The 18,132-nt window shown below is 50.2% G+C and overlaps 1 protein-coding gene across 1 annotated transcript; it reads right to left on the minus strand.

Annotated features, from left to right (window-relative positions):
• Positions 1–139: 139 nt before the first annotated feature.
• MON1A (MON1 homolog A, secretory trafficking associated) lies at positions 140–13,090 on the minus strand. Its single transcript, XM_032320207.1, has 6 exons — positions 12,794–13,090; positions 4,525–4,664; positions 2,747–3,232; positions 1,390–2,155; positions 529–676; positions 140–428 (listed from the first exon to the last, which is right to left on the minus strand). Exons 2-6 carry the CDS (start codon positions 4,649–4,651, stop codon positions 288–290), a joined length of 1,668 nt encoding a protein of 555 aa, XP_032176098.1. The 5' UTR covers positions 4,652–4,664; positions 12,794–13,090; the 3' UTR covers positions 140–287.
• Between the last annotated feature and the right edge of the window lie 5,042 nt (positions 13,091–18,132).

Here is an 18,132-nt window from a genome sequence, read left to right on the forward strand (position 1 = left end):
GGCTGTGCAAGGGAGCGAGGAGAGGGACTCAAATGTGCAGGTGTCTCTGTGCATGGGAGCACGGGCAGGGGCTAGGGAGGATTCAGTATCTGTATGGGAGTGAGAGGGGGTAAGTGAAGGGACCAGTGACAAGGCCCAATGAGTGTCTTCCCCAAAGCACTTTAATGCACGCACCAACCCACAGTCCCAGCCTGCTGCCTGGGCAAGAGAGGCTGACCCTGCATGGAGGCTCCCGTGGCTTCCGTGGCCCAGTGTGCCGAAGAGCACTGAACCCGCACACGTTCCCATCAGTAGGTGAGGGGTGTGAGGATGAAGAGGCGGTCTTCTTCCTTGCGGATCCAGCGCATCAGCTTGTGGATAGCACTGACGGCCGATGCCTTGGTGCCCAGGGGGCTGTAGCACATGTAGAGCTCAAAGGCACCTGTCACCTGGAGGAGGGGGCACAGGGTAGTCATCGAGGTTAGGTAGCCCTCAAGCCCCCTACCCAGGATCCCTGATGAAGCCCAGCCCAGCCCAGGGCCACCTTACCCAGGCCAGGAGGTTCTCATTGGGGCCTGTGTAGTAGATGGTCTTGAGTGGGCGGGAGGCATTGTGGGCTCGGCTGTGTAGGTACTGGTAGAGGCCCAGCAGCCGCTCCTGTTCCTCTTCACTGGTGTACGGGGCCTCAATCTCAGGGCTGGAGATAGGGGAGTAGGTTCACAAAGAAATCACTTCCAGTGCCTTCTCTGGAGACCCAGAAACAACTATTCCTAGCTAGGGGGACTCTGCCACGTGTCCTACCCTCCAAATGGTCTCCCAGGATAGAGCATTGCCTCCATATCACAGAAGACTCTCCAGCCCAGGGCTGTGACCACCCAGACTAGAGCCCTGCTCTTTCCCCTCCCCCAAGTTCATGGCATCTTTAGTGACCTTTCTTTAGAGAAGCCAATCTGAGTTTAGGTGTCCAAGACAGAGGGACAGGTCTGAACTGGAGGAAAAGTGAGCTGGGAACCCAAAAAGGGGTAATGGGAGAAGAGACGTTGCCGCATCCAGCCCCAGCCCCTCCGTTGGAGGAGGAGTTTTGTGCATCCCGGATGGGACTAAAATGATCCCTAAGGCAGACTTGCTCCAGGGCAGGGGATCCAGGAGACCTGGGTTCCAGCTTCCTTCCCTGGGCGTATTGGGCATTTCAGGGCTTTATGGGTAACAAAGCGGAGAAAGGTATGCCCACTAGGAGCAGAGGGACAGGGAGGCTGGGTCCCTGATGTAAGAGGGAAACAGACCCAACATGTCAGTCCATTCCCAGAGGGGCTGTCAGCTTCAGGAGGGCATCAGGGCTCAGGACCAATCCTTCTCCCCCAGCAACCCCACCCATCTCTCTCAAGCAATGTCCCCAAGGCCCTCCCTCACCTGGTAAAGAGTCCTGAGCTCTTTGACTTATAGAGGAAGTGACGCAGGTCGGGGATGCCCACTTGAGCAACGCTGTAGTAGGGCGTGCGCAGGGCCTCCCGCAGCGCCAGGTGGGCTCCCCGCTTCCGCAGGCGCTCCTGAAAGCGGCGGCGGCAGTCAGAGACTGCAAAGAAGTCCTCCCGGTCGGTGGAGACGAGCAGCAGGCAGAGATCGGTGTCAGGCTCCAGGTAAGAGATGTGCGCGTGGAAGAAGCCGGCTGCATTAAACTTGGGCAGGCACACAGGTGTCCAGGCCTCGCCCTCACGGAAGGACGAGGAGGAACTTATGAGGTTGAAGAGCAGGTGCAGGTCGATGGGGTGCAGGAACTGGTCCTTGCGGCGCACTAGCGCCACCAGCTGGTTGCGCGCCAGCAGGATGGAGAAGACGAGGCTGCGGGCGCGCGCCTGCTGCAGGCTGGCACTCACCGCGTCGCGCACGGCTGCCGCCAGGGGCAGGCAGCGCGCCGCCCCCATGAGGAAGCTGGGGTCTCGCGCCATGAGCTGCAGCAGGTTGTCGGTGATGCGCTCCGAGCCCGACAGCAGGCGCCGCAGGTCGTAGTTCTGCTTCTGCTGGAAGATGTGGCTCAGTTGCGCGCCCGTAAGAAGGCTCAGGATCTGATAGTAGATGTAGAGCAGCTCCTGCGCCAGTTCCTGCGCCGACTGCCGCGTGCGCGCCACGGCCACCAGCACCAGTGGGCTCCGGCGCACGAATACTACCTTGTAGCCATCTGAAGGTGGAGGGAGGGGGGGTCAGCTTCTCCGGGAAGCCTTCCTGGATTGGCCTTGCCCAGCTCCCTCGGAGCCCTGGCTTCCTACACAGCTTGTCGCCTTCTACGTCCTCCCCACCCTCCCTAAGAGCGCTGTGCATAGTAGGGACTTAAGGATAATGGAGGTAAAACCGGCAGCCCGAGGACCCCTTTCCCTGAGGACTCCAGGTCTGTCCCTGCCACTTGGTTCACAGACTGGCACCAGCCAAAATGCAGTGAGCACCTTGGAAAAACAGGCTTGTGTTAAATGGCAAGAGCTGGGTGCAGCTTGGGACCTGGGGCTTTTTGGTCACCTCCCCAGACTTCGGGTTCTCTCCAGGGGTGAAGCCCATGTCAGAGCCACCTTTGGCCCTCACAATAGCCCTATCAGGCAGTCAGCGTGGCTATCCGTGTTCAGGTGACAATATTGAAGCCCAGTGAGGCAGAGGGATGGCCGTTGGACCTCCTCACATAGTATATCCCAGCCCTCTCTAGTCCCTGGGGGTCTAAAACCTGCTATGAATTAACCCTGGCTGGGGGAGCCCTCCCTGCCCCCCTTTCCAGGTGGCTCACCTGCGTGGATAGAACGAATGGCATTCTTGTCTGCCTCCAGGAAGGACACCAGGGCCACCATGACACCCATGGTGCTGGAAAGTGCCTCCTCTGACCCATAGCGGGAGTACACGGGCTTCCCCGCCTCGCTCAGCACAAAGACGTGCTTCTGGTGCAGTCGCCATGCCTCAGCAGCCTCCTCCTCATCCCCCTCGCCTGCGCCCTCCCTGGGGGGTTCTGGGGCTGGCCGCCCAACTGCCCCAGAAGACTCTGGCCAGTCCTCAGAGCTTCCTGGCAGCATCTCCTCCTGCAGGTCTCGGGCCACACCCGTCAGCTGGGTGCTCAGCTCACTGAAGTCCTGGCTGATCTGGCGCATGTCTGCAGGCAGTGGTGGGGGACCCCCAGCACCCTCCTTAGGGCTGTCCCCAGAAGCTGCCCCATCCTCCGACTCCGTCAGGTCCTCGTAGGAACGGGCATGGACGAACATGGCACCCTCCTGCCCGGCACCTGCCGGCCAAAAGCACTGGTGCTTAGAGCTGTAGCCGCTGGCAGACCACCTTCCCAGCGAGCGAGGTGCCCAGCATGGCACTTTAGCCTTACTGCCTGTCCCAGGGAGACAAGTGGCTGTTCCCTGCTACTACTGCCTGCCGTGAGTTACGCCTCCCTGCAACTGAGAGCCCACCAGTCTCCTCCCATCTCACTGGCTGCGGGGGCGCTCCTGGCTGCGGGGGCGGCTGGTACCTGCCTGCTTCTCCCACTCTCACCTCCCGGTCCTTACCCATTCCACTCACACGGACCTTCATCCACCTGCTCTCTGGACACCTTCAACAAGCCCCCGCCCACCTCAGGGCCTCTGCACCTGCTGTTCCCTCTGCCTGGAAGGCACTCCCACCTCCTCATATGGCCGGCTCCTTGTCACACTTCAGCTCTCAGCGAACACCCTAGTTACCTCCTCACCCAAATTCCCACCCTCGGCACTCTTATCACATCTCCCTCCTTGATTTCTCTTGTGCTACTTGTCAGTTGTTATCCTTCTCCCAAGCTGCAGTGGGGCTCCTCCTGAGGGGCAGGAACCTGGCTGTTCACTGCTCTATACCCAGCCCCTTGCCCTGGGCCTGGAACACCTCCTGTGTTCAGAGACTCTCTCCCGTGAGAAGTCTCCCTGACCCTGCTCAGGCCACAGTTCCTAACCCACTCCAGTGCAATGGCCCTACTAGCCTGTGGCTCCCCTAAGGCAGGGACCATGTCAGTCCCCCTTTACTGATTTTTTTTTTTTTGACAGAATAATACAACAGATATATTTTGAGTCTCTATGAGGAGTTTGGTACTGTACTAGGTATTGGGGGTACAACCACTCTGTGCTCAAAGAGCTCACAATCTTGGGGACGAGAGACGTGCAATATGTACATAAACATATAAAATTACAAAATAATGAGTATCCTGTATAGAGCATGGTCAGAGCAGGCAGGCCTGACTCGTGAGGAGGTGACATTTAAGCTGAGAGCTGAGGGAGGGAGAAGGAGCCAGGAAGGTACACTGTAGACCCAGGGAACAGGAGGAGGACCTGTGCTGGCAGCTAGACAGCACAGGGTGAGGAGCCCAGCATGATGTGGAGAGGAAGGCCAGACACAGCCGGACTGAGCCTGGCTGCCTACAGTATCCCTAGCACCTGACCAATAGCCCAGGAGTGACTGAACAAACACATGAATGAGTGGGAGTGAAAGCCTGGTTGGGAATCCCAGTGGCCCTGGAGGCTGCTTTTGAGGTCAGCTTCCTGGAGCTGCACACCCTGCCCATACCTGGCTCCATTCCCTGAGCCAGTCCTGGTGTGGGGCTCTCAGCTCTCTCCATATTCTGCCCATCAGAAGGAGCCAATGTGCCATCAGGGCATCCGCTGCTTCTCTTCCTCTGCATGTCAGCAGCCATCCCTTGGGCTCGCCTGTGGGGCAAACAAAGGTGTCATGGAGGAGAAGGGGGAAGGTGCTGTTGGCAGGGGTCACTGGCATAATTAATAGTGGTAAGTAGAGGAAAGCATCCCTCACTAGGACCCAACAAGCTCAAACCTCTGCGGAACGGGTTCTGAGTAGTCCCCTCTAGAAAATGAAGCTATATTGTTCTTTTTCTAAATAGAAAAGAAAGAATTCATTGTACCTACTCATTGTAGAAAACTTGGAAAATACAACAAGGTCTGAAGAAAGAAATGTCATCATTCTCCCACCTTTCAGGATCTTTCACTGCTCGCATTCTGGTGTATTTCCTCCCAGTTTTTTTAGATTTTTTTTTTTTTTTTTTTTTTTTAAATCAGAGAGAGAGAGGGGGAGAGAGCGAGCACAGGCAGACAGAATGGCAGGCAGAGGCAGAGGGAGAAGCAGGCTCCCTGCTGAGCAAGGAGCCCGATGTGGGACTCAATCCCAGGACGCTGGGATCATGACCTGAGCCGAAGGCAGCTGCTTAACCAACTGAGCCACCCAGGCGTCCCTCCTCCCAGTTTTTTCAAATGTACATAAAAGGTAAATTTTTTTTATTTTTTATTTTTTTTTTACAAACTGGTAACAGCAGCTAACATTTATTGAGTGCCACAGCAGCATGCTGAGAAGGTCACTGGACAGTTATCCACACCTAATCACTCTGCCCTGGGGCAGGTGCTCCGTCTCAAGCTAGCTTTATAGTTCAAAGGACTGAGGCTGGGAGAGTTTAGATGCCTTGCCTGATGTCACAACAGGGAGGAAGCTGGGAGCTGGGAATTGAAACAATTCCGTATCCTGCTATCTTTCAGTGCACATCCTACCACGAACATTTCCCCATTCAGACGAGATCGGGCACGTTCAGGTGGTATAGCTGTAGACGCCCCCATTCAAAACTAGATTGACCAGTACTGCTTTCTGGATATTTCGGCATTTGCAAAGAAAGAGCAAACAGGCTTTTCTTCGAGCTGGCTTTTTTTCTGAATGCACTGTTGTACTTTCTGAATTTGGCACCGGGGCTTGCCTTACCAATTACAAACAACTAGAGACATGACGGTTCTCAGTGCCAGTCTGATGGCCAGGACAGACTCAGCTTGATCTCCCAGTTCTGCTAGCCTTTGGGCCGGGTGGAGGTGGCTAGGAGTGGATCGCAGGGATAACAAAGTTGGATGGCTCACTTGGAGTCACCCCTTGGGCCCCTGAATGGCAAGCTGAAAGGCCTTCACTTGGCAGGCAATATACATTCCCAGGGGAGGGGTTCTATCTGAGGCACACACCCTTCCATTAAGAGAAATCTGGCTGGGTAAGCTAGAAGGGCAGCAAAGACCAGCATGAGACCCACAGAGAGGTCATGCATCCCCCATCCCACCAGAGCTCTTTTCAGGGAACTCCTGTATGTACACAAAGAACTGACTTTCAAGCTCCTTTTTTTGCGGGGGGGAGGGTCATCTTTGTTGGAAGCAATGGAATCCTTTTTTCAAATGAGCCTTTTGTAGAAGTTCAATGTGCAAAACAGACAGGGCAGCCCAGTAGCCACTCCTGCACTGAACCCGGAGCACTGCAGAACAAGGGAAGGCTGGGCACCACCGCTGGCCCACAGCATCACCCCACACAGAGTCGGAGCAAAGAAACTTCATTCAGGAGAACCACCTTTGGGGATTGTCTAGGCCACGAATCCTGTCTATCAGGACAATCAAGAGTGATGGTTCCCCGCATGAGTCAGAGCCCAGAGGGCCACCCTGGGCCACCTCGTCTGACAAAGGCCCAGAATAACTAAGAGGCTACTTGCCCTCAAAAGCAACCTATTCAAAAAGGTCTGCTCAGGGGCGCCTGCGTGGCTCAGTGCGTTAAGGCCTCTGCCTTAGGCTCAGGTCATAATCCTCAGGTCCTCCCCGAATTGGGCTCTCTGCTCAGTGGGGAGCCTGCTTCCTCCTCCTCCTCTCTCTCTCTGCCTGCCTCTCTGCCTACTTGTGATCTTTGTCTGTCAAATAAATACATAAAATCTTTAAAAAAAAAAAAAAAAAAGGAAAGAAAGGTCTGCTCAGAGGCAGAGATGGAGAGCAACAGAAAAATCCCAACCAGGCAAAAACAGCCACTGTAACATCGCAGAGCCCAGCTTAGTGGGGGTGCTAAGTAAGGAGGGCACGCCTAGGTCTCCCGCAAGAAGACAGAGGCCACATGAGAAACCTGGAGACCATCCTTTCACAAGCTACCCTAAAAGCCACTGCTACATGAAGAGAGAGTGACCCCAGAGAGGTGCGTCTGTCCGAGTCCAGGCAGAGGGCAAGCTACTACTGACAGCCCCAGGGTTGTGGCCAGGGCTTCTGGACCTGGCTCTCTGGATGGAAACCTGGATTGCTGTGTGCTTCCTTCCACGGAGAAGATCCAGAACCATTGCTTTAAACTAGCACATTTCTGTGTCACTTTCCCACTCCACTAGACAATAAGTTCACACGCTCTCTCTTCTCAAACTTCCCTCACCTGCTTCTCCCAGGCTCACTCAGCACTATCCGTGATACCGCTGAGGAAACAGAAGTCAGCAATAGAGAACGTCCAAGATTTCCATCACCACCTCGCCTCACCTGCCAGATGCTGCCTTCCTCCTCCTCACTGAAGATGATCTGTCCATGCCCCACCAGGGACAAACTCCCCCACTCCAGTTCCTCTTGCCGTGCAAACACAAGCACTTGGCTTCAGCTGCTGTCCCTCTCTCCCAAATCATTGGTTTCCCCTTCTCCCCTATCCATCACCAATATGCTGACGCTTCATCCACTTTCAAAACACCTACCCTGAGGTGTGTTCACTCCATTATAATTCACTGAGCTGTACTTATGATTTGTGAACTTTATGTCTGCCTTATTTCAATTAAAAATTAAACCAAATCTCCCTGTAGGTTCCACCCCCCCCTTTTTTTTTTCTGCCCTTTATAAAACAAACCAACCTCAAAATAGTAAATAGTACTTGGAGTTTAATTAGTCAGGTGGGCTAGGTTATGCTGTGTAACCAATGAATGCCAAAATGGCAGAGGCTTTACACATTAAGGCTTATTTTTCGCTCACACAAAAATCTACCATGAGTGTGGTAGTAATTCACTCCTTCCAAGCAGTGATTCAGGAATCCAAGTTACTTCTGTCTCATAGTTCTGCCATTGCAATACATCCCTTTCCCACATCACTGGGCAGTGGAAGACAGGGTTGGAACACTTCAAAACCCAGATGAGCCAGAACTAGTCGTGCAGCCAGAGGGACAGGGAAATGTGGATTTCTGGTAATCCACATAATGCCACAGCCTCTCCACTTCTCCCACGCACTCTTGAAGCCATTCCAACTAGACTTGTGCCTCCATTACTCTAGTAACACTGCTCCCATCAAGGTTACCAGTTGACCTCAGGATCATCTCACTTCACTCAGTAGCAGCAATGGATACTCTTGATCAATTCCTCTCTTCTGAAACTTTTTTTTTTTCTTCTTGGCTTCTGGTGTACCACTCTATTTCCTTGGTTCTTTTCCTACCTCATGGACCATTTCTTCTAACTCCTTTTTGCAGTTCTTCTTACAGTTAGGGGACCCAGATTTCAGTCCTTAGAGCCCTTCCCTGTCCTCATTCAATCTACTGGTGATCTTATTCAGTGTCATGGTTTTAAATTCCACTGATACATTAATGATTCCGGTTTTTATTTCCAGCACCAATCTCTCTTCCAACTTCTAAAGGCACACATTTTTTTTTTTTAAAGATTTCATCCATTTATTTGACAGAGAGAGATCACAAGTAGGCAGAGAGGCAGGCAGAGAGAGAGGGAGAAGTAGGCTCCCTGCTGAGCAGAGAGCCCGATACGGAGCTCGATCTCAGGACCCTGAAATCATGAGCTGAGCCGAAGGCAGAGCCTTAACCCACTGAGCCACCCAGGTGCCCCGAGGCACACACATTTAACTGTCTACTTGACCTTTGCCCTTGGATGTCTTACTGAGCTCCTGATCATCCTCTTAAGATCTTATTCCTTCCAAAGTTTTCTCCAACTCAATGAAAGATGTCATCCTTTCCGTTACTCAGTAAAAGATCTTGGAGTCATCTCTTTTCCTCACACCTCATATACCAAACCATTAGCAAATCCTGTCACCTGCACTTCAGAATACAGGTGCACCCAGCAAAATGTCTCTCTCATTAATATTTTCCCCATAGAATTCCTTTTAGTTTTTAATACCCAACTGTGGTAGCCAGCCCTCATGATGGCCCCCAGTGATCCTCAACTCCTGCCACTCATGCCTTTGTGTACTCTCCTCCCACACCAAGCAGGACTGATCTATGGAACCAATAGGATAATATGGAAATGGCGACGTGTGGTTTCTGAGGCTAGGTCATGAAGGATATTACGGCTGCTGCCTTTCTGTCTTGGCTCACTCTCTTCAGGTAAAGTCACTAGCCATATTGCGAGGACACTTGAGCAGCCCTACAAAGAGAAACTCACGGCAAGAAACTGAAACCTGCAAACAGCCAGGATCAAATGTGCCAGTCACATGAGTGAGCAATCCTGGAAGCAAATCATCTAGCCCCAGTGAGGCCTTCAGATGATTGCAACGTCATGAGAGAACCAGAGCCCGAACCATCGAGCTAAGCTGCACCCAAATTCCTCTCAAATCCCCTCAGCAATTGCATGAGATAATAAATATGTATTGTTGGATTAAGCTGCTAAGTTTTGGGGTAATTTGTTATACAGAAAAAGATAACTAATACAATAAACCTATATTGATTCAGCTTATGTTTATACAAAAAAATGCATTTTTACATCATCAGAACTTGATCCTTATTTAATCAAAGTAATATGCATCTAAAGCCTCAAATTATATTTCAAATCAGATAGGAAGTCACTGAGTGGCAACAAAAGGGGCTTACTTGCACAGTGGCTGTTGCAGGAACTGAAAGAGGCCGTGATCAGGAAATGCTTTAAGCGTTTCATATCCTAACACTATACCTTACTAGGCATATATTGGGTATCTATTTTTCCTGTGATATCGTACTATTTTAGAAAATTAGGGATTTATGTGCTATGGTGAGTGCTGTGATCCACAGACCTGTACCCCTGGGGCTATTAATACATTATATGTTAATAAAAAGTTAAAAATAAAAAAAAAAAGAAAATTAGGGATTTGGGTTTGATGAGGGAAGCATTATACTCTTCCCCATTTAAAATAACGGGAAACATGGGGCACCTGGGTGGCTCAGTGGGTTAAAGCCTATGCCTTCGGCTTGGGTCGTGATCTCGGGGTCCTGGGATCGAGCTCCGCTCTAGGACTCTCTGCTCCGCAGGGGGGCTGCTTCCCTTCCTCTCTCTCTGCCTGCCTCTCTGCCTACTTGTGATCTCTGTCAAATGAATGGATAAAATCTTAAAAAATAAAATAAAATAATGGGAAACAGACACTAAGTTAGGGATTCCAGATATAATGTCCAACTTTCGTAGATTACTGATGCTAAATGGGAAATGCCCGTATCCTGAATCTGACCACTGCTCATCACTGCCACCACTACCACACTGGTCCAGGCTATCATTCTCTCCCCAGGAGGGTCGCAACCAGTCTCCCCACTTCTGCCTTTGTCCCTGCACAGTCTGTCCCTTGCACAGCACTCAGAGTGATCCTCTTGAAATCAAAAGAAGTCAGGTCGTGTAATTCCTCTGCTCACAAAGCCAGTTTCCTCACAGTGGTGCACAAGGCCCTACTTTATCTACCCCCCCCCAATACTTCTTTAACTTCATCTTATCCCTTCCCCCACTCGCTCTACTTCAGCCCAGCCACACTAATCTCATGGATTTCCTTCAGGATAATGTAATGTAAATCCTGAGCACTTCTTCACTTCAGAACTTTGCCCTTGTTGAGCTTTCTGCCTGGACCACATCTCCCTGCCTCTGGCCTCCACCTTACCTATTCCACTGCTTGGGCTAGATATTGACATGACCCACTCTCTCACTTCCTTCAGGTTGTTGTCAAGTGTCACCTTCCAGAGAGGCCTTCCTCCTGCAATAGCCCTGATTCTCACTCCTCTTGCCCTGCTTCATTCTTCTACATTGAAGGTCACCCTGTGACCTGCCACAAAGTTCAGTATGTTAGCTCCATGCACAGGAGAAGTTTAATCAACATTTTCCAGATAAGTAACTTCGGGAGGGAAAAGGTGAAAGATCCTCAAAGAAACACCTGGTTATAATGCAGTCTCTAGAGACCCCTGACTGCGGAGAAGACTTGTGTTGGGTAGTACTCAAGTGCTCAAGAACAATGTTCCTGGATAAACCTGGTTTGGTTTTGTAAGTCCTTAGTTTTCTTATCTATAAAATGGGGATAACGATAGTACTGATTCACTGGGTCGTGGGAGGATTAAATGAGATAATCCATATAATTTGGTTACCTGGCACAGACTAGGGACTTGTACACTCACACCATGATTATTTTTACTCAGCATTCAGACCATATGTAGCTGCACTTACACACAGATCCAGTGGTTTCTGCTCCATAAATCAGTCTTTTGAGAGCTGGCTCACCCTGAGCCAGGACCTGAGTGAACTGGCCTGGGAAAACATGATTCTGACCTCATGAAGCCAGGTAGGCTCTGGCCTGAAGTGAGCCCCTGTGACATCCAGCCAAAGAGATGTCTGTGGACCTAGGACTGGGAGTTCCTCCAGGCTTACTGGCTCTTTATTGGGACTGACATTGTAGAAACAGACCATTGGTTTTTGGCTGCTCCTGGGAGACTCTCCCAAGTAGAACTCTTTGGTATGCCACATGCCCCTGCTCTGTGCCTTGCACCTTTGGGTCAAAGACCCAAACAAGGTCTACAGCAACTTACCCAATGTCCTGGGGGCCCATTACCCACCGATCCCTTGAGGGCTTCAGGTGACTGAGCCCTATATGACTGAGTAGTACCTAGCATGGTACATGCATGGAGTGAGGACAGGGTCAGCTGGCTGGGGCTAGCAGTGGCTTTCCTTTATAATAGTTCCCCTGCTACCTGAAATCATGTAGCACCTCCGCATCTCCAAGGCCAGTCTGGGGATCCAGCCAGAAGTCTTGATGAAGCAAACAGTTCTCTGGACACTTACGCTGGAAACTAGGCAGGGAGGGTGAGTGACTCACAGCAAACCCCACCCCAGGTCCCACTGGAGCCATGACCTGCATGACTGAAGCTCCTGGGAGGCTGGGCCTGAAGCCGTTAAGCAAGAGAGGTCTTTTGGAACCAGTCCCATATGTATCCTTGGGGCCCCTTCTCAGGCAGCCTCTCTAGGAGTCCCCAGAGCATGCTACTTTCCCTAGAAGTGCTCTTCTGTGCCTACAAGCAAAGTCATCAAACAGGCCAGCTCCATCAGCCCTTCTGGTGTGCTTGCCCTGGAGCAGGTGGAGCCTTCCAGAGCCCCTCCCTACTCACTGCCTACCACTGTTGCTCCCTCTTCCTGCTTAGATAGTGTTCTGTTCTCCTTGACCCCTTTGGGAGTGGACTCCAGATGGGAGGGTGGTGCCAGGATGCATGGATGCATGGCAGACAGGGCCCTGGTGAGGCTGTGCTGTAGCTGTTTCAGCAGGATGCCTACTCCATGCTGAGAGCATGGCCTGGTACTTGTCACTGCTGGTGGCCACTCCCCTCTCTGACAAAGGCTGCTGCTCACCCTCCCCCAGCAAACTGGAACCCAGAAAGGGTTGCTGTCCCAGCACAAGGGGCAGATGTATTATCTGAGCCAGGGCACCCTTGAGGGCAAAGTCCAAAGCCTCAGGACACTTCCAGGAGCTTCCCCGCTCACCCCACAGTCACCTCTACCGATCTTCGAGAGGACTTTACAGGGCGGGGGTGAGGAGATGCGAGTGCCTTGCGGGGGGTGGGTCCTACCCGGCTACTGGTCCCTACAGGACTTTGCCCTCCCAGCCAAAGGAAGGATTCTGGTCCTCGCCTTTTGTATTCTCCACCTGGGGGCCAACCGGCTAAGGCACCCCAAAGATACCAAGACCTCCTACCGCAAATGGCAGCATAGGCAGCAGGGGCGCCCTCTCTTCAAGCCCCTCGCTCCAAGGATGACAGGTCTCCAGTCTCTCAGTACCCCCAGGCCACGTGGGTTGGCAGTCGTACTCACCTGTTTCTCCGGGGGGCCCTGGACGCACAGAGATTGCCGGTCACTGCACTCTGCCGGACCCCCGGGAGAGCACGGGTGCCCGGCCGGACCTGGACTGAGGGCGCAGGTTCGCGGGGCCACGGCCCCCTACAGACGCAGACATGGCCACTGCGCGGGCCACCGCCCCCTCCCACCGCCCCTCTCCCGGCCGCCGGCCCAGGAAGACAGCCCTCGCCGGCCTCTCGTGGCGGAGGCCAGGCTCCAGCCGCTCGACCCAGCCCTGCCCGCCCCGTGGTGCATTGTGGGAAATGTAGTCCGCAGCTCGCGGCCGCCTGCGGCACTCTGGGGAGGGGCGGGGCGCGCAACCTTGGCAAAGTCGGGGGGGCGGGGCCTGACCCGGGTCAGGATTGGCCTCATCCGGCACGGTCTTCTCCTGCGCTTTGGCTTGGCCCAAGCGCCTACCCGGAACCCAAAGGGCAGTGTAAGCCGGAGGCCCAGACACCCGGGCCCCTCGCCCAGACTCCCGGGCTCCTCCGCCCCGGCCAACTAGAGGATTATTTTAAGGGGGAGGAAGAGACGTTGGGGTTGTTTCCTTGATTGACTGTGGAAGAGCACTACAAGATTAGGGGCTGGATAAATGTCATTAGTGGGTCCACTATACAGGTTGTAAAGGATGTTGGCACACCAATTGTTGCTAAAGACATCCTCTTAGCCACTTTTTTTTTTTTTTAAGATTTTAAAAATTTATTTATTTGACAGAGAGAGAGAGAGATCACAAATAGGCAGAGAGACAGGCAGAGGGAGAAGCAGGCTCTCTGGATCCCAGGACCCTGAAGTCATGACCTGAGCGGAAGGCAAATACTTAACCCACTGAGTCACCCAGGTGCCTTAGCCACGTTTTTTTTTTTTTTAAAGATTTTATTTATTTATTTGACAGAGAGAGAGATCACAAATAGGCAGAGAGACAGACAGAGAGAGAGAGATGAGGAGAAGCAGGCTCCCTGCTGAGCAGAGAGCCCTATGCGGGACTCGATCCCAGGCCCCTGGGATCATGACCTGCACCGAAGGTAGAGGCTTAATCCACTGAGCCACCCAGGCACCCCTTAGCCACGTTTTAATGTGTCAGTATGAGGCTCTGAAACAGTTCTCAGCTTTGACTGCACATAGAATTACCCAAGGAAATTTTAAAAATCACTAATGCCTAGAGATTTTGATCACTTCTAGAGATTTTGATTTAATTGAACCCAGATGGGACTCAGGCATTGGTATCTAAAAGCTTCCCAGGTGATGTGCCAGGGCAAGGAATAATTGTTATGGGCATTTGTAATTTCCTAGACACAAAGCAGTACAAACAACAGGAAAACATAAAGCTTTCCCAAACAATCTTATTTTTTGAAGTACAGTTTAAAGAAGTAAAATTAGAGATTAACAAAAATACTGCTCATGTTTTCTCTGAAGCAATGAAATCACTTTATAGCCTTCTGGTTAATTCCCTCAACAATTCTAGGATGAAAGAAAAAGCCTGAAATCACTCCTTTAATTCTCCCTGCTGCTTCAAGCACCTCAGGGCAGTGCCCTGTCTCCATCTCAGCCCTACACTGGAATTTGGAAAGCTCTGTGCCTCAGCTTCTCTCATGGTCTCAGATGGCTGCCAACCGTAGCCTACCTCCACAATGCCGGTCTGTGACTGAAATGATGACAAAACTGTGGCCTTTTACTGGAGATGACTTTGCACAGGGCTGAGACCCTTCACAAAATTTTTTTAAATGATCTATTTTTTTGAGGGTCCCTAGATAGCACAGTCAGTTAAGGATCTAGCTTTGGCTCAGGTCATGATCCCAGGATCCTGGGATAGAGTCCTGCATCAGGCTCCCTGTCTGCTTCTCCCTCTATCTCTGCCCCTCCCCACTGCTCACATGCTCTCTCTCTCAATCAAGTAAATAAATAAAATCTTTTTAAAAAAATCTATTGGGGCGCCTGGATGGCTCAGTGGGTTAAGCCTCTGCCTTCGTCTCAGGTCTCGGGGTCCTGGGATCGAGCCACACATCGGGCTCTCTGCTCAGTGGGGAACCTGCTTCCCCCTCTCTCTCTGCCTGCCTCTCTGCCTACTTGTGATCTCTCTTTCTGTAAGATAAGTAGATAAAATCTTTTTAAAAAATCTATCTGTTTGAGGGGGGAGAGGCGCAAAGGGAGAGGGAGCCTTAGTTGGAGCCTGACATGGGACTTGATCTCAGGACCCTAAGATCAGAACCTGAGCTGAAACCAAGAGTCAGAGGCCCAAGCAACTGTGCCACTCAGGTGCCCCCCTTGCATGTAATTTAAGGGAAGCTTTCTCCTCCCTTTTAGGTAAGAACCTGTGAGAAAAAGTGTAATTCCTTCACTATCTATTTCCCTGGAGAGGAGAGGGGGTAGGAAAGCCAGGGCTTCACAGGTCATTCAGTATTTTCTCTCCTTACTAGCTCAGGAATCCAGGTTCCATTGCTTGGAGTAAATATCATGTATAACGTTTAGCTTTCATAGATCCCATCACATTACACTATAAGAGTTTAAACCAGCAGGTGCCTGGCTCGCTCAGTAGGTAGAACATGGATCTCTTTTTTTTTTTTTTTTTTGGTAAGATTTTATTCATTTATTTGACAAAGAGAGAGGGAGGGAGAGAGAGCAAGCACAAGCAGGGGGAGTGGCAGAGGGAGAGGGAGAAGGCTTCCCACTGAGTAAGGAGCCCAATGCAGGCTGGATCCCAGGATCCTGGGATCATGACCTGAACTGCAGGCAGACACTTAACCATTTGAGCCACCCAACTGCCCTGAGCATAGGGCCCTTGATCCTGGGGTTGTGAGTTTGAGCCCCACATTGGGTGAAGAGATTACTTAAGAATAAACTCCTTTAAAAAATTTTTTTAAGCCAAGAAGATCTCATATTCTCTGATTGGTACAGAAATATCCTGGCTATATTCCATTAACCAGAAGTTGCACCCCATAGAATTGATCTCAATAGAAGACAAATTTAAAGTTTCCTAACATACTAACCAGTCTCCTCAACAGTCTTTATGTTGACCTCAGGGTTTCTTCTAGAGTCTCACTCTTGCTTTTCAGCATATCAGTTCCACCAGACAGCATCCTGTCATTTGGAAGTAGAGCTGGCCTTTGAATGAGAGGTGTTTTGTTATATGCAAATCCACTCATATGCAGACTTTTTTCAATAAGTATATTGGAAAATCTTGGGGGGATTTGTAACAATTTGTATTTTTTTTTTTTTTTAAGATTTTGCGTATTTAGAGGCACCTGGATGACTCAGTCCATTAGGCATCTGCCTTTGGCTCAGGTCATGATCACAGGGTTCCTGGATGGAGCCCTGAGTCAGCTCCCTGTTTAGCGGGGAGTCTGCTTCTCCCTCTCCCTCTGGCTCTCCCCCTGGCTCGTGCTCTCTTTCTCTTTCTTTCTGTCAAATAAATAAATGAAGTCTTTAAAAAATTTTTATTTATTTATTAGAGAGAGAAAATGAGCGCACGTGGACGGAGGGGCAGAGGGAGAGGGAGAAGCAGACTTCCTCCTGAGGGCAGAGCCAGAGGCTGGGCTCAATCCCAGGACCCTCAGATCATGACTTGAGCCAAAGGCGGACATTTAACTGTCTAAGCCACTCAGGCACCCTGGATTTGCAACAATTTGGAAAAATTTGCTGATGAACCACATAACCTAGAAATATTAGAAAAAAAGGTAAGAAAATGTTAGGTAAATAAATGCATTAATTATTTTATATATATATAAAATAATTAATATATATATTATATATATATATAAATAAAATCCATCCTATTTACTACCATAATATATACACAAATCTATTATAAAAAGTCCAAATTTATTAGACTCCCCACCCAAATATTTGTAGACTGTACATGGTGCCATTTGCAGTGGAAATATAAACAGATGTAAAGATGATATATTAAATCATAACTGCATAAAATTAACTATAGAACATACTGAACTGTAATAATAAAGTAGCCACCTCCTGTTGCTTTTGTGGTGAGTTCAAGTGTTGCTAGGATCCACTAATCATCTCCTTGTGAGCAGTTAGTGTCTCTAGTAAATTGTTTATCACAAGTAGAAGTGACCTCATGGTTCTCACTGTTAAGTAGTTAAGTTTTGGAGAAGTCAGAAATTTTACAGATTTCAACTCTACACAGGGGAAGGCAGTTGGTGCCCCTAATCCCTAGGTTGTTCAGGGACAGCTGTACTGCATTTACTTAGTCAAATAAGTGGCTACATGCCCATGGGCTTCTGGTTAAGACCTGAGCCTGACACTCTCATAGGGCAAACCACTGTGGCTACTTAGTAAAACATTTGAAGGCTGTTATGCCAACGCTGTTTTAATCCACTCATTAACTTATATTTGACTAGTGGGACAACCTTTCCTTTTTGCCCATAGAAATTACCGAGAAATAGAGGCACCTGGATGGCTCAGTTGGTTGGGCGATCAGTGATTGTTGATTTCAGCTCAGGTCTTGATTTCAGGTTTTTGATTTAGAGCCCCATGTTGGGCTCCAGGCTGGGTGTGGAGCCTACTTAGCAAATAAAGAAATAATAAATTACCAAAAAAAAAATCTTAGACTTTTGGAATAATAATAAATGACAGTCCCAGGATGACGCTGCTGTCTTTTACTATGCTGCTTCAAATCTTGGTCATTGCCACAAACAATACAATCAATACCCTACACCTTCTGTCACCCTCCAGGTCAGGGGCTCCTCTAAATCTCTGCTTTCTGGGCACCTGGGTGGCTCAGTTGGTTAAGTGATTGCCTTTGGCTCAGTCCTGATCCTGGAGTCCTGGGATCGAGTCCCGTATCAGATTCCCTGCTTGGCAGGGAGTCTGCTTCTCCCTCTGACCCTCCCCCTTCTCATGCTCTCTCACACTCTCTCTCACTCTCAAATAAATAAATAAAATCTTAAAAATATTCTCTGCTTTCTGTTTTGTCTGGGCTGGTGCTTTTCATGGACCCAGCATATCATCTTCACAACAGTGGTACTGAAGACTAGCGGGAACTGGAACTATCATAAAAAAAGATCTCTTGTTCTTTCCCAGATTTATTTTCTTTCATAGCTTTAGTGGGCATTTCAGAACCTGAGGTGCTGTGAGGAGGAGGTCATGGCTAAGGTGAAAATGCCTAATCACGCCCTGAGGCTGTGATCTGCTCCCCATTCTGTTTCTACCTTCTGTGTGTGACTAGGGGGAAAGCCTCTCATGTCCCTTTCAGCCCTTCAGCCATTTCCCCCTCCTACAAATACAAGATACCTGGTAGGAAATATTTTTTAAAGATGTTATTTATTTATTTGACACAGAGAGAGAAAGATCACAAGTAG

Source organism: Mustela erminea, chromosome 1 (assembly GCF_009829155.1).
Source record: "Mustela erminea isolate mMusErm1 chromosome 1, mMusErm1.Pri, whole genome shotgun sequence".
In the NCBI taxonomy this organism is placed as follows: Eukaryota; Metazoa; Chordata; class Mammalia; order Carnivora; family Mustelidae; genus Mustela; species Mustela erminea.

Bases quoted from the DNA above. Each gene is read 5' to 3' on its own strand.
- MON1A (XM_032320207.1), bottom strand. From the start codon at position 4,651: ATGGCTGCTGACATGCAGAGGAAGAGAAGCAGCGGATGCCCTGATGGC. The intron at 677-1,389 runs GTGAGGGAGGGC...CCCTATCTCCAG, and splicing joins AGCTCAGGACTCTTTACCAG to CCCTGAGATTGAGGCCCCGT. The intron at 429-528 runs GTAAGGTGGCCC...CCCCTCCTCCAG, and splicing joins ATGAGAACCTCCTGGCCTGG to GTGACAGGTGCCTTTGAGCT.